This window comes from Misgurnus anguillicaudatus, chromosome 9 (genome assembly GCF_027580225.2).
Source record: "Misgurnus anguillicaudatus chromosome 9, ASM2758022v2, whole genome shotgun sequence".
In the NCBI taxonomy this organism is placed as follows: domain Eukaryota; kingdom Metazoa; phylum Chordata; class Actinopteri; order Cypriniformes; family Cobitidae; genus Misgurnus; species Misgurnus anguillicaudatus.
The window spans coordinates 13083456-13099951 of NC_073345.2; the positions used below are offsets into that span (position 1 = coordinate 13083456).

The following is a 16496-nucleotide window of genomic DNA, read 5'->3' on the forward strand; positions in this document are numbered from 1 at the left end:
TTAACATATTGGCTCTTTTTTTCTCTCCACTTAATTCATTCTTCCTTTATTTTATCCACAACTGTTTTCTCTTTAATATACACATCTTAATTTTTCTTGTTGGATTTCTTTTTAATGTCATATTTTCCCCCTTTCACACTCATCTCTTAATTCATCCAGGATAAATAAAAATGTCATCCATGATATGTTCCTGGATCTCAAACTCAAACACAAGATTGACATCTCGTTGCAGGGCTGCAGAGCTATTTTAACATAAAATACACAATATTTCTGTAAATTACATATTTGTTTCTATTATATACCACTGAAAGCACTGTTTATATTGCACTGTATATTTAACAGTATAAACATTTTCTTAACCTTATCTTAAATAACTTTATATTAAAACTTGGCACTAAACTAACACATTAAATTCCTGAGTATGAATGTATTAATGATTATACATTTTCTGTAACCAGGTAGTGTTTTTGTTTTGATTTATTTAGGATTTTTTTAAGTTACTAACTTGACTTGGTTATGTTCAATCTCTGTAAAAATGAATAAGGCTACTGCTCTATGAGTATTTACACAGCAAGCAACATAAGCATAAGTTTTTAAGTTATGAAAATGTCATTAAGTATTCAAACCTTTGTTTGTTATATAAAATAATCCATGGTCTGTCATCTCCACCACTTAGTCAGTTTGTAAATATTAAAAATACAACACTGAGAGTAACACGAGGGTCGGTCCGAGGAGACTGTGTTGTTCCTCTAAGGAAAAGTGTATTTGGGCAGAGTGCCTTTTCAGTTACAGCAGCAAAGGAATGGAACTCTGTACCTCAGAACATCAGAGAGCTTACTACATACACTTTGTTTAAAAAACACTTAAAAAACTGGTTTTTAACACATCAGACATGTCAGCATTATTAAGAACAGGAATTTTCCCTCAACCCTATCTGCTGTTTATTTTATAGTAAATTGTATTTAGTATTAGGATTTGATGTATTTTTAGCTGTTTTATTGTTTTTATTATTTGTATTGTTGTTGTAAATTCTACATTGTGTTTTTAGGAAGACAATTTTAAGATCTGTCCAGGGACAACGGATGAAAAATAGCCTCTTGGCTAATTCTGGTGCATTTACAGAAATGTTAATTAATTAATTAACTGTCCCTGTCAAATAAATAAATAAAATAAAAAAAATAATGATATATACTTCAAACAATTCTTATATTGAGATGAGTGAGCTTCATAGCATATACAGTCTTTTATTTTTTGCACCTTTCACCTCATTTTTCCTATTTTCTTAACCTGGGCACTGATGACTCTATACGTGGTTTAGTATGTACATCTCCATCTCTACAGTATATGAGTAGCAATGCTGACATCGCGGGCACGCGCGTCGAATTTCTGGGTCGAAGAATCTGTTTCAGCCATAGACCGTAAAAAATATTTAAAAAAATGGGTTTCAGCCCATGCAGTACTTTTAAATAGTGATGGGCAGAGCGAGGCTTCATGAAACACTGAAACAGTTGAAGCAAATGTGCCGTATTGTTTCGAGGCTTCGAAACATCAATCCGAAACCGCCTCCACGGTGACACCTAGTGGTCACTTGCATGTATTACAGCCTCATTAATGGTTCAGACAAGCGCTAACAATCGTGTCCCACCTGTTGGGTGTGTGAATTAAATGATCGGAGAGTGGGTAAAGTGCTCTCGCTTTACATGTGGGTGTTAAAGGGATAGTTCACCCAAAAATGAAAATCCTGTCATCATCCACCCACCCCCATGTAGCCACAAACCCACACAAATTTATTTGTTCTGATAAACACGAAAGAAGATACCTTGAGAAATGTTTGCAACCAAACCGTCAGTGGACCCCATTTACTTCCATAGTAGGAAAAAATAATACTATGGAAGTAAATAGGGTACATGAACGGTTTGGTTACAAGCATTTCTCAAAATATATTCCTTTGTGTTCATCAGAACAAAGACATTTATGCAGGTTTGTAACTACATGAGAGTGAGTAAATGATGACAGGTTTTAACACGCTGTTTTCACATCTGAATGACAACTATGAGAGTTTGATTTTGAAACCTTCAGGTACCTTATTGTGAATATATTATTATAGTAATGGAAACTATGAGATGAATGCATTAACAAATAATGAGACATTAATAAAACAAATGAAGCAACAAAGTAAGACATTTGTTACATTTCAAAATTTTTATTCAAAAATATCAATTGCTCTGCGGTTGAAGGACTCAGCCTACTTCTTTTTTTACATATAATTTCCCCAGCCTTAGAAAAATTCTCTCACAAGGAACACTTGTTGCTGGCATGCACAGATACTTTTTTGAAAGTACATACAAATGTTGAAAAATAACAGCTCTGTCTTTCCAGTAAGACAGAGGATCATGTGTTCTTGGTAAAAATGCATCTGTCAGGTATTTTTGTACTTCCACAGTGGCATCAGCTGTAGAGCTTTGTATTGTCTGGGTTTCACGTATTCGATTGTCGAAATGTTCCCATAAATTGTCCTGCGATTCTGCTGTTGTTGTTGATGATGATGAAGATGAAGGACCTGCTGCTGACAGTTGTGGCTCTAAATAAACATGCAAAATCAATTAGTTACACAGGCTAAACTGATATGATATATCTCATGAAATTAGATGAAGACTGAAACTTCTCACCAGGAGTTGGAGGGTTTGAACGCATCAGTGATGCGCACTCCTTGGTTAGGTGCCTTTCAGCTCCCTGCGCTTTTGCAGGGTTTCCAAAAGCCACATGTTTGAACCTTGGGTCTCGCAGTGTTGCCAGAGGCAAGGCTCTAAAAGACTCGTACCCCCCACATCTGGAGTGCAAACCTTCTTGCAGGTGTGAGCCTGTTGAAAACAGGAGCAATACAAAACTATATCATTTAGAGCAATATGACAATTTTGGACTATAACACGAGTAGTATACTTGTTGTGACTTACCTAATTGTATAGTGGATTCGTGATTTGCACTTCCTTCCATCTCAAGAACCCCTTACAAACCTTTAAAAAGCCCAAACAACAATGGAGACACTGCAGTGGTGAATACTTCCTCCTGCTCGGTCGTTGGGTCAAACACGAAATCATAAGTGAACGCCTTGTCATTGCCAACAATCACCTAACCAAAACAAAGATTTATGTAAACGACTGCCCGTGTATTTATACACATTCACGAAACTGAATGGCTCTAGACACATACTTGTGGTTCACCAGGCACAAAATTAAGACAGCACTGGCATCCTTCATTGATCTCTTTGGGAACCAGCGGTCGGCATCTTAGAGCAACCCTGACAGGAATGGCCTTTTCATCGTCCTTGGTCATACTGGAGGAGCAGGCGAGTTTGATTCACAAACTTATTTCCTATAAGAATAGCTGACAATGTAGTGTATACAAAACAAGATAAGCCCAGGCCTCGGACCTGCAATGGAGTAAAACCAAACTTATATTACCTAATAAAGTGCAAGTGGATGTGCATAAATATGCACGTTCGTTAAATAACTGCCATGTAAACATGACATTGATGTGATAGAGTAAAACCGGATGTTTAAATCGGCAGTAAAGTCCTTACCTGCTATTATCACAAACGATGGATAGATATTAGCAAACGATTCTTTTTCACACAAAAAGGTCGCGAATAGTTTCAAACGAGATAGGACAAAACATAATCTGAAATCCAAACGCTCGATACCGTTACTTTATTTAAAGACTTTACGTGTCACCGACATACAAATCCGCAAATCGGCCAAAGATGATTCCGTGCTTCTCTGTCCGATGCAGTCAAGTCTTCTTTGAAGCGTAGCCCTTTAGTGGTTAGTAGTGGGCTGTTTCTCAATTCCAAGAACGCAAAGAACGGACTTGCGTCCTCGTGGAGATCGGTCTTGCCAGGCGACCTTGGAAGAACGAACTCGGAAGTTTTGCCGCAATGACTTCTGGGGCGTGAAGCGATTTCAGCAAGTCTGCACTCGATGCATCCTCGATATCAAGAACACATCCGGGTATTTTCATGCGTCCTCTGTCCTTGCGTTCTTGAGAATTGGAATTAACTTTGACCGTTAATGATGACGTAGAGCGAGGACACGAGGACGCAAGATCGCTGAAGAACGCATATTGAGAAACAGCCGTGATGTTACATTTGAAGCGAGGCTTCGGAGCTTGTGTCGAGCAAAAGTGGGCGTGCCAGATGAAGCTTTAGGTGTGTTCGACTTCATGCGGCGCTGCGCAGACCGATCGGTGGCTGACTTGAAGCAGTGCATTCCGGTTCTTCTTCTTCTTCTTCTTCTATAGTGTTTAACTGGCGGTTGGCAACCAACTTATAGGAGCATTACCGCCACCGACTGGACTGGAGTGTGGATCAAGATATACATACAGAAAAAAAAAAAAAAAAACTCTATATTCTCTTATTTAATTCACATTCTTTAATAAACTTAATAACATAATCATATATATTGTTTGCTGTTTTCCCTAATATTCCTGATAATGTAAACTCAAAGTGTTTAACATTCTGTAATGATTGAATAAGGCGATTCCTCTCCTCATTATATTTTACACATTGAAACAAAACATGTTCAACTGTCTCTTGCTGATTGCAATGTATACATTCTCCAGTTGGGTGCTTTCCAATTCTATATAATGTACTATTAAGTCCAGAATGTCCAAGTCTAAGGCGAGTAATGATATTCCCCTCCCTTCGTTTCCTATTCTCCTCTCTCCCATCATCAACTGTTTCTTGTATATTATATAAGTGTCTTCCTTTATCATGTTCGTTCCAGTATCTCTGCCAAGCTGTTTTTGTATACATTCTAATGTATAATTTTGCTTCTGTTTTACTCAATGGAATATGAAGTTCTATTTGTTCTATTCTTAAAGTTTGTTTAGCCAGAATATCCACCATCTCATTTCCCTCCACACCAGAATGAGCAGGGACCCAAACGAATTGCGTAGACATGCCTTTAACTTTCATGTTATATATCTTACAGAATATTTCGTAAACAATGTCCATCCTTATTGAGGACCTGCATGATCTTATACTTTCAAGTGCTGAAAAACTATCAGATGCAATGACAGTATCATTTACACCTTTCTCTTCTATCCACTGTATAGCCAATAAAATTGCCACTAGTTCTGTAGAATATACTGACACATGGTTGGTTACTCTTTTCTTAATATAACATTCATACTTTGGTATATATACTGCTGCACCTGCAAAACCTGTATGAGGATCTTTGGATCCGTCTGTAAATAAAATTAAAGACTGAGGGAAATTACTTTCAAAATACTTTTGTACTATGTACCATGTAGGTAGTTGATTTGAATTCTCTTTTAATTCCTGTTTGACATTTAAGTCAACATTTGGCACTGAAAACAACCAAGGAGGAATAGGGGAAATTGCAACTGTGCTACTATACTGTAATTGATGTAATCCTAAATTGTTTGCTTTTGCATTTCCTATCCACCCGAAACTTGTAAAATTTTTCTCATTATGTTCCCAGCAATCTTTTAATATGTTTTTAGCAGGATGCTCTTCATTATGTCCTTGGAGATTTACCCAGTATGCCATCATCAATTTCTCTCTCCTGATTCTTAATGGCATTTCTCCCATTTCTACCTGCATTGCTGATACCGGGGAAGATTTAAATGCCCCACTACAGATTCTCAGGGCCTGGGCTTGTAGTACATCTAATTCCTTAAGATTGGATTCTGCTGCAGACATGTAAGCTATACATCCATAATCTAGAACTGATCTCATGAGAGCCCAGTATATGTTTTTCAGAGATGCTCTACTTGCTCCCCACTCCTGTCCTGATAAACATCTGAGTATGTTGATGACCTTTTTACCTTTATCCTTAATTTTATTCAAATGAACTTTCCATGTCAATTTGTCATCAAACCATACCCCAAGAAATTTGACCACTTTAACTTGTTCCAATTGCTGCCCATACAAATTCAAAGAAAGAGGTGATCTTTTACGCCCCCTTGTAAAACAAATAACTTGTGTTTTTGCAACGGATAACTTAAAGCCCCATTTATTGGTCCACTTTTCAACTTCATTAATTGCTTCTTGCATTTTCTTATTAACATATGTTACATTCCGGCCCCTAATCCATAAAGCCCCATCATCTGCATACATCGATCTCCCTATATTTTGTTCAACCTGAGAAAATATATCATTAATCATTATGTTAAATAATAGTGGACTACACACACTACCTTGCGGAGTACCATTTTCTGCAGTATATACTTTGGAATATTCTTCACCTACCCTCACTTGTATTTTCCTATTATATAAAAAATCCATAATCCAATTATATGTTCTACCACTAATTCCTAAAGATTTCAATTTAATCAGTAATCCTTCCTTCCAGAGCATATCATATGCCTTTTCTACATCAAAGAAGACTGCTACTACTACTTCTTTGTTGGTCTGTGCTTTCCTTATGTCTGATTCTAGGCACACAAGAGAATCCATTGTATTGCGACCCTTACGAAACCCACTCTGATATTTAGACAGAAGAGATTTACTTTCTAGGAAATATGTTAATCTCTCTGTGACCATTCGTTCCATGATTTTTCATAAATGTGAAGTCAATGCAATTGGTCTATAGCTAGTTGGATCTGATGGATCTTTACCTGGTTTAAGAATGGGGACTATTATTGCTTGTTTCCATACAGAAGGTAGTTTTCCTGTTTCCCAACTTAGATTAAACAGATTTAATATTATTCCCAACGTACTATCCGTCATGTGCGCCAACATCTTATAACATACCCCATCTTTCCCTGGAGTAGTCTGACGAGCTCTCATTATTGCTCTTTTTAACTCAAACATATTAAGTGATAAATCTATTGAATTTCCTGACACATCATTTTTCTCTAAAATCTTTGGATGCTCTCTTAAGGTTCTACTCCTACTCTTCTTTGCCTCTACTGAAAGATTATCAGAACTATGAACCTTAAGAAATGTTTGTACCAAGAGATCAGCCTTATCTTGGTTGCTGACAGCCATCACATCTCCACTACTCATCACTGGCAATTCATAACTTCTTCTAATTCCTCCCATTCTTCTTATCATGCCCCATATATCTGATAATTGTACTTCTCTTCCAATACTACTACAATATTGCCTCCAAAATTGCCTTTTTTGTGTTTTAATTGTTCTCCTTACTACTGCTTGAGCCTTTTTATACTGAATCAAAGCCTCATGAGAATGATACCTTTTAAGTTTCCTAAATGCTTTATTTCTTACTTTTATAGCTTCTTTACAATAGTCATTCCACCATGGTACACTCTTGGAACCCTTTGCTCCTGTACTTTTAGGTATCATTTCCTCAGCCAACTGAATAATTTCATTAACTATTTTATTATTGAATACATCTATATCCTTTCCTTGTTCCTCTCGAAGAGTCATTATTCTTGTTTCACATATTTCCTTAAACACTTCCCAATCTACATTTTCCAATTTCCATCTAGGAATTCCCTTTCCTTTTTCAAAACAGATTTCAGTGCCAACTTTAATCACTATCGGATAATGATCACTACCTACCGTAGAATCTTTATGCACACTCCATGTACTTATCCCTGCTACTGAACTAGATACAAATGTTAAATCTAGTACCGCTTCTGTATTACTTACACTATTAAATCTGGTTCCTTCTCCATTATTAATACATACCAAATTATTATCATCAACAAATTCTTCTATAACTAATCCATTTGCATCTGTACTATGACTCCCCCATAGCGAATTATGTGAATTAAAATCACCACACCAAACTATGCTATTTAGTCGTGGCCCCACAACATCATCTAATATGTTTTGACTCAGTTTTCCACAAGGATTATAATAATTAATAATATCTATACAACCTTTTTCAACCCATATCTTACTTCTAATTGATTCATACATAGAATTTATTTCCTCTACTTTATATTTTATACCATTCATTATAAATACTGCTACTCCTCCTCCTCTACCCACTTCTCTGTCTCTTCTTATTACACTATATCCCTTTATAATAAAATCTAATTGTGGATTTAGCCATGTTTCCTGTATACATATTACATCAGGTTTCTCTTCTAAATCATCAATATACTTTTTAAACTCTTGTCCATTTGCAATCAAGCTTCTGGCGTTCCACTGTAGAATGATCAACATCATGAAGATGATCCAGCCCATGTTTGAGAGGGTTGTGCTTCTTCATTAAGGGTATCTCTAACTGTTTCCCAGGCCAACCCTTTTATATCCAGATACTTCTCTGCTGACTTAACAATTATTTTAATCCTTTCATTACGACTTTTCGTCTGTGCTGAACAATTTATTATTTCTGCCATAAATAGTACAAACTCATTCTTCTTCACTATTAGAGTCTCTTCTTCCAATTTATCACATCCTTGACATTTTCCTATTTCTTTGTGCGTATTTTCACTTTGTTTTATCACACTCACATTTCCTGATACCTTTTTTGCTGCCTCTGCATAACTGATTCTCTGCTCCACCTTGACTCTTTGAACTTCAGCCTGCTTCTTGCTAACTTCACAACCACGATAAGCAGAACTGTGTTCCCCTCCACAATTACAACACTTTAACTTTGCACCTTTTTCACATTTTCCATACTCGTGTTCTCCACTACATTTACTACATCTTTGTTTTCCCTTGCATACTGCAGCAACATGTCCAAATCTCTGACATTTGAAACATCTAAGTGGTGGAGGTATGTATATCCTCACATTATAACACATGTATCCAATATATACCTTTTCCGGGAGAACATTTCCATCGAAAATCATCATAACCGAGGTGCTATCCATTAAACTTCCATTCCTATTTGTTTTCAAACGCTTGATCTCTCTAACATTTGCATTAGTTATACATCCTTTCAAATCTTCTACCGATGTGTTTACCGGGATTCCTGATATTACCCCTTTTACAAATTGCTTGCCATTGCTCATAGAACACTCCACTTTCTTTCCATTTATATTGTTTATTCTGATTGCCTTCTCTTGCTGTTTACCATCTTTACAAATAATCAACAATGATCCATTTCTCAAAATTTTAGCACTCTTTATTTCACCTATTTCCCTATTTAGCATTTTGGTTAACTGTATTGGATTCATACCTTTAAACGAGTCTTCTCCATGCTGAAATTTTGCAAATACTTTATATTCCTCACTCACTGCTTCTTCTACATTAGATCCCTTATCAGATTCACCTTCATCCGACTTACTCTGTCGTTTCTTTTTCCGTTGGTTCTTTCTCATCACATCCCAACCTTCACAATTCCCGCTACCTACTTCCATCTCTCCTAATTCCTTTCCTGATTCGTCACTTCCATCTGTATGCTCCTGTCCATTCACAGTCCAGTTGTTGCCAACCGTCTTAAGCGCCTTAAGTTCCCGATCTACCATGCGATCCACAGACAAACGACCTCCCGCGCTCCTTTCCGCCATTGCTCGGATCCCTCAACTCACCTCTGATTTTCCGTCTCTCTGCTTCGTGCATTCCGGTTAGTACTTTTGTCCGACTTAAGCTGGCGCTGCAGGCACGTGACTGTGTCATGTGGTTTTTAAGTACCACGAGAGCGATTCGAGATCAGCCGCCGGAGTCAGCCAGCGCAGCTTGCGAAGAGGAGCTGCACGGGCTGTAATGACGACACAGCTGTTTCACCATTGGTCGGATTCACCACATGACAACAATCACGTGTATTTCGTGCTTATTTTCACGCCCTCAGTTCCACAAATGCTCACAAATCTGTATTTTTATAACAGTTAAAGCTATTTTCATGTAGTCGCGATGTTATATTGTTTCATCTTCATCAAAATAAAAAGGAATAAAAAACGTAGACCCAACTACATTGGTATTTAAATAATTTATGCTTATTTTGAACTTTATTCTTGTAAAAACAGAAGCTGTAAGCCTCTTCAGTTCCACTCCTGCTCATACACGGACATTCAAAACAGTATAATTCACTTTTTATGTAGTTTACATCTTACAAATCATGTTTAATGCAATTAAGCAAGCAAACGGCACGTGATCAGCCATGCCTGACGTAAATGCAGCAAACTACGGGAACCACAGCGCGTCCGACTTCACGTCTCCGTTTTCAGCTCCTCCCCGCCTGCACGCGGCTAATCTCGCCGATCGGTTACATCCAGCCACAGCCGATGTCGAACACACCTTTTGATTCGAAGCTTGTGTTGTTAACGTTGAAATCACGTGACCAATGACAAACGAAGCTTCACTTTCTGATTAGTCACGTGCGCGCTTCGCTTTGCGTGTCAGAAGGTTCGAACCCTAGAGGTTTTTTATGAGTTATTTGCCTTATTCACATTTTGGTCCCACATAATACTGTATATATAATATTGTATTTATTTATACTTGTGTGCGCGTCTGTTATTATATGCATGTGAACATTATTCTGTACAATACAGTATTGAATCATATGAATATTAACTCATACTGGAATTTATTGCCACCCTTTAATGAGTAAATACATTTATTATATTGACCATTCACACACATGTTGTCTAAGCTTTATTTGTACACATAATATTAATATTCATCTGAATTTCATCAGCTTGTTGCTTCATTGACGGAGCTTTTTCCAGAAGCAACTGCTATATGTTTTATTAACCAAAAGATGGCGCTGTTTTCGACACCCTCGTTGAGGCTTCGAATCATGGTTCGAAACAGTAAGAGAAGTATCGGTGCTTCTTTCGAAGCTTCATTTCCCCATCACTAGTGGGTAGGTACTCGTTGTTTTTGGAATTCTTCCAGATAACACGTAACAGCAACAACAATTCGTGCTACAGAAGCTACTAAATCCTTCTAGCTTTATTACAGCAAAATCTATTGCTTCTATGCAAATGTGGTGACCAACAAGCGATAATGGACAACACCATACGTTGGTTATGCGCAGATGCTCAAAGTCTTCTCCATGTATAGTGTATATCTGTGGCAGAATTACAGCGCCCCATACTGGTCCGGCATATATACTACACCGCTTTCAGTCGGTTTCAGTGGTTTCGTGTTTACGGATAATTTTTTTAGAGCAAGGAAAAAAATATCGGATAGGGAATCCACCGGCTTCGTGTGGACATAGAAAGTTCATCAGTTTGTTAGTGTGTTAATTAAAGAAATGTTTCAAAGATTCTGAAAGGTGCCTGATTAGTGGAGTCAGGTGTTTCATATAAGGAGACCACATTACGATCTGCTCACTGCTACGACACATTACGCTTGACAAAGTAGTCCTGCTTCAAATGTTTTAATTGTGATTTTTTTTCACATAATATAATATCATATTTTAAATAATCTTTGCTAAAATACGCAGACTTTTAAAATTACAACTATCAAGATGATAAACATTTAAACTACAAGAATTTCCACTCAGGCGCAAGGATACAGTTTGTACCGGAGCAGCAAGAGTCTCTCACAACCGTTACACTTGTAATTTATCCTGAGTTGTGTTTTTAGAAAATGTAATAGTACGGTACAAGTTCACGGACTTGCACAGGGATGAATCAAAGCAAACGTGCAAGGACATTTAATGAGTTTGGCTGTGGATGCTTTGGAAGTTCTTCATAAAACGTTTGAGCAAAGATTAATTGATGATCAGAATTAAGACCATCTCCAGAAGAGTGAGCAATATTTGTGTTGTTTTTGAGTCTCAAGTATTTTAAGAGTCTGACTTCTTTCAATGCCTATTTGAAGTGTTATGTTAAATTGTTAGTCATTACCTGCATTAGCGTTTTTGAAATGTTGATTATTTTAGCATTGAAAGTGTTATAAATTGACAAAGTATTTTGATTTATTGAACCTTTACAGTTTTTTATTTGATTTCATATTGCACCTCCTTCATGTTTTGTGATGTTACAGATGAATGAAATGTTGAATATTTATGCTTAAAACTGATATTTACCGAACTGAAATTATTTTGCTTTTATTGGTTTTCAATTTAAAACAAATATATTATTTAGGTAAATTACAATTAAGCATTAAAAGTGTAATTATTATATAATAAGGGACCAGTCTAGTACCCATTAAAAACCCATACTGGGCCCTGGTAAATAATGTGGGCTTTATTAGTTGGGGCCAATATGGGCCCCATGTGTGTTGCCCAGCTGGGCCCCACATTAGCCCCACTTTGTTACTATCAAATTCATGTGGGCAACCCAGGAGGGGCCATAGTGGAACCCGTGGACAAACCCATTTAGGGCCCACATAGGAAGCCCATATGGGCCCCACCTTGCAATGTTGGCTGGGAAATTACAAAATGTAATTTTACTTAACAATCTAATAAGTTTAGGCTATTGGAATGAAAAAAATTATATCAAACAAAAAACAGTAATGTTTTACTTTTTACAGTGTACTCATATCATCTTGGACTTGGACTTGGACTTGGGATTTGTTGATCTTGGACATGAATGATGGAAAAATGTGTCATAACCTAAGATTATATTTCTAGATCCTGCCAAGTGGATCCCCGAATACTCCAAGATGAAACTCTTGTATACTGGTTGGTCAACAATTCCTTTGTCGAAACAGCGTTTCCAGGTGGAAGAGTGCAAGTAACCAAGAGCACCTTCTAACGAATATCTGTATTATTCTCATATATTATAAACAAATAAATAAATGTTTGTGTCTTTATATATGTTTCTCTTTGTCAAACAGAAAGGAAATAAATTTTAAAGCCTTGATATTTAAGCAATAACAAAACAATACAGCAAAATGCAGACTATTTTCACAATAATCATTTGTCAAGTTTAGAAGAAAGATCAGAAAACCAAAAAGATGGCATTCTTTGAAGAAACTTGAAGACACTTGGTGGATAAAGCTGGAATGAAAATATCATTTACAGAAGTCATTACTACTATCTGGAGTTTGTTTTGTTTGTTCTGCATTAAACAATATGTATTACCAAAGTTATTCAATTTGAACCAATGTTTTTGGTTTCTGTTGAACATACACATTTGTTAAAAGCTGTATATTGCCATGCAAAATATGTTGTGCCACACATTGTTACATGTCTATGCGGTTGTGCAATATCTTTGTATAAAAGTGGGACATCATTAAATATAAATTAACATTCTCTATTGTTTGTAAGAAGAAAACCAATTTAAGTTGTAAGATTTTTTTCTGTATTTTGTTCATTTGTTCATTTGTTTTTTGTAAGAAGGTAGCAACAACAAAATAATAAAAGCTTATTTATTGCAATTACCACTAATGGACAATTTGGATCATCATTTTAACAAGTCAAAGCTTTTGCGTATTAACACAAATAAATTAAAGTATTTAAACTGAATGGTTTCTTAGTATTTAAAATGTAAACTCACAAATACCCATAGATAGCCTATGGTAATTCACAGAAACCACCACTGTGATCTACTTTCAAATAAACTGTGCACCAAGTAAGTTCTTATCAAATTATAATCAATAGTTTTTTCTTAAGATGCCCTTAATACAAAGTTACTCCTCATAAAGTATCAGATCATTTATGTGACTTGTATTCATAAGGTGACAACTGGAGATATTTAGAAAGAATATTTTGATCAAATTTGCCTTTGCCTATAATCTTGTCATAAGCATTAATGGAGTTTCACGTTTGTGTTTGGGCTCACCTACCGGCTATCAGGGGAACTGCAGTTTTACTTTAAGAATATCTGGCGGGCACTGCGTCTGGTTTTTAAATGAATTAAAAACATTAAGCCTTAGGCTACTCAGTATACACACTAAAGGAGTAAGATAAGACATGTAAAATTAGAAAAAATATGAATTATAATAATTTTTAATGTCATGGCTCAGAACTGTAAATTAGTTGTGTATAATCCGTATGATCACATTCACATATAAAACAATGACTTAAAGGATTATAAAAAACAGGATAATAAGATAGATACAATAAATAAAAATAAATAAACACCACGATTCTTAATACATTTATATATTAGCTATAAATAATAAAGGTAACAGTTATCCTAAAAATATCTCTAATATATATATCTAAACACAGTTCTTTCTTTATTTATTTTTTAATTGATTAATTCCCAAACACTTTTGTACCATATACACATTTGTAACAACTACAAACAGTAGCCTAATCAAAACTTGAAGGAAAAATAGATTAAAAAAATAATAATTACATAAAATAAGGAAAGAAAGAAAGAAAGAAAGAAGGAAAGAAGGAAAGAAAGAAAGAAGGAAAGCAAGAAAGAAAGAAAGAAAGAGAAAGAAAAAGGCCAGAGAGGAATTAAGATGTGTGAATTAAGGGTTCTTAATTCTTTGACTTTCCAGTAATTTTTTGTTTTTATGCCATCAGTAAGACTCTTGCGCCATCTGCAGGATGTGATAAACAACAGTGGGCGGAGCTCGACGTAATGACGCAATGACGTTCGAAGGAGGGACTGATTATTTGAAAGTGGCGGGCCGGATCTTTCTTTAGAGGAACGGCGATTTGCGGATTTGTATGTCGGTGGTAATAGCAGGTAAGGACATTACTACCGATTTAAACATCCGGTTTTACTCTATCACATCAATGTCATGTTTACATGCGAGTTATTTAACGTTTATGCATGTTTATATTAGGTAACTTGCACTTGCACTTTATTAGGTAACGTTAAAATAAGTTTGGTTTTACTCCATTGCAGGCCCGAGGCCTGAGCTTATCTTGTTTTGTATACACTAACATTATCAGCAATCCTTATAGGAACTAAGTTTGTGAATCAAACTCGCCTGCTCCTCCAGTATGACCAAGGACGACGAAAAGGCCATTCCTGTCAGGGTTGCTTTAAGATGCCGACCGCTGGTTCCAAAAGAGATCAACGAGGGATGCCAGTGTTGTCTTAATTTTGTGCCTGGTGAACCACAAGTATGTGTCTTTATTACTAGTATGTGTCTAGAGCCATTCAGTTTCGTGAATGTGTATAAATACACGGGCAGTCGTTTACATAAATCTTTGTTTTGTTTAGGTGATTGTTGGCAATGACAAGGCGTTCACTTATGATTTCGTGTTTGACCCAACGACCGAGCAGGAGGAAGTGTTCACCACTGCAGTGTCTCCATTGTTGTCTGGGCTTTTTAAAGGTTTGTAAGGGGTTCTTGATATGAGCATGAGCTGTGATTCATTTCGCAGCGTATAGCAAAATAGATTTGTAGGGCCTGGGTACAATCTTAAACGGGACAAAATCTGACTTTTTCCATGTTTAAGTGCTATAATTGGGTGCCCAGTGCTTCTATCAACATAAAAAAATGTGAAAAAGATCAACCCCGTAACTTAGTTTTGGTAAACTATTCTCTGTAAGCATGTGGAAAAATAGCTCATTGAAATTTGGCTCCCCTTGTGATGTCTGAAGGGGATAATACTGCCCCTTAATCTGCACTATCCAACCACAGCACCGCCATTTAGTGCAGATATCAGCTTATTTGCATTTTAAAGGACGGGCCCCAAAATGACAGATTTTGCTCACACCTACAAAGTGGCAATTTGAACACGCTATAAATATTATCTATGTGGTATTTTGAGCTAAAACTTCACATATATAATCTGGGGACACCAAAGATTTATTTGACATCTTAAAAAGTCTTGTGAAATGTCCCCTTTAACAAATGTATGTAAGTTACAAATATATAAATAATTGACAACAGGCCATTGAATTATTTGAAAATAATGCACACAAAGGTAATGCGGCTTGAAGTGTAGTGCTGTTACACTGTGGGTGTGCATTATTTTCAATTATACCACAGGGCTGTTTAAATGCTTTATTCTGATTGGTTGAGAAATATTTCATGGGTATGCATTATTTTTCTATAAACACACACCTGACCTGTCAAATGTCTTAAAATAACCACCAGAGCATTGTGCCACATTACCCTGCTGGGTGTGCATTATTTTCTAATAATTTAAAGGATTTGTCCATTTTCTTAAAAAAATCCAGATAATTTACTCACCACCATGCCATCCAAAATGTTGATGTCCTTCCTTCAGTCGAGAAGATTTATATTTTTTGAGGAAAACATTCCAGGATTTTTCTCATTTTAATGGACTTTAATGGACCCCAACACATAACAGTTTAAAATTGCAGTTTCAACGGAGTTTCAAAGAACTCAAAACGATCCCAAATGAGGCATAAGGGTCTTTAGCGAAACCTTTGTCTTCTTTGACAAGAAAAATAAAAAATATGCACTTTTAAACTACAACTACTCGTCTATCTCCGGTCCTGTGACGCGCCAGCGCAACCTCACGTAATTGCCTAATGACCTTGAAAGGACATGTGTTACATATATGAGACGCACATTTGCGGACCATTTTAAACAATAAACTGACACAAAGACATTAATTAGTATCATTCAACATACAATTGTCCTCTTTCTCCACACTTGTAAACACTGAGACGTAGTTTCGCATGCGTCATCTGTGACCTTTCGGCGTGATGGTGTATTGCGTGAGGTTGCGCTGGCGCATCACAGGACAGGAGATAGACAAGAAGTTGTGGTTTTT

At 36.4% G+C, this 16496-nt stretch overlaps 1 protein-coding gene and 1 long non-coding RNA gene across 7 annotated transcripts in view; one reads left to right on the plus strand and one right to left on the minus strand.

Moving 5' to 3' along the window:
* Positions 1 to 16496, plus strand: part of kif4 (kinesin family member 4) — an 84666-nt gene that overhangs the window by 46213 nt on the left and 21957 nt on the right. The window contains exons 1-3 of one of the 6 annotated variants that reach the window (XM_073871155.1): positions 14338 to 14484; positions 14706 to 14867; positions 14968 to 15082. The exons of 2 other annotated variants lie outside the window; for them this stretch is intronic. In XM_073871155.1, coding sequence (XP_073727256.1) covers positions 14745 to 14867; positions 14968 to 15082 — 238 coding nt within the window. In that variant the 5' untranslated portion in view covers positions 14338 to 14484; positions 14706 to 14744. Of the gene's footprint in view, positions 1 to 14337; positions 14485 to 14587; positions 14610 to 14705; positions 14868 to 14967; positions 15083 to 16496 lie in introns of those variants that run through there. 3 more of the 6 variants (XM_073871154.1, XM_073871150.1, XM_073871151.1) reach the window with 3 other exon arrangements.
* LOC141366221 (uncharacterized) lies at positions 2200 to 3810 on the minus strand. Its single transcript, XR_012371320.1, has 5 exons — positions 3581 to 3810; positions 3211 to 3372; positions 2955 to 3129; positions 2670 to 2861; positions 2200 to 2581 (listed from the first exon to the last, which is right to left on the minus strand). It is a non-coding gene; the product is annotated as an uncharacterized lncRNA (long non-coding RNA).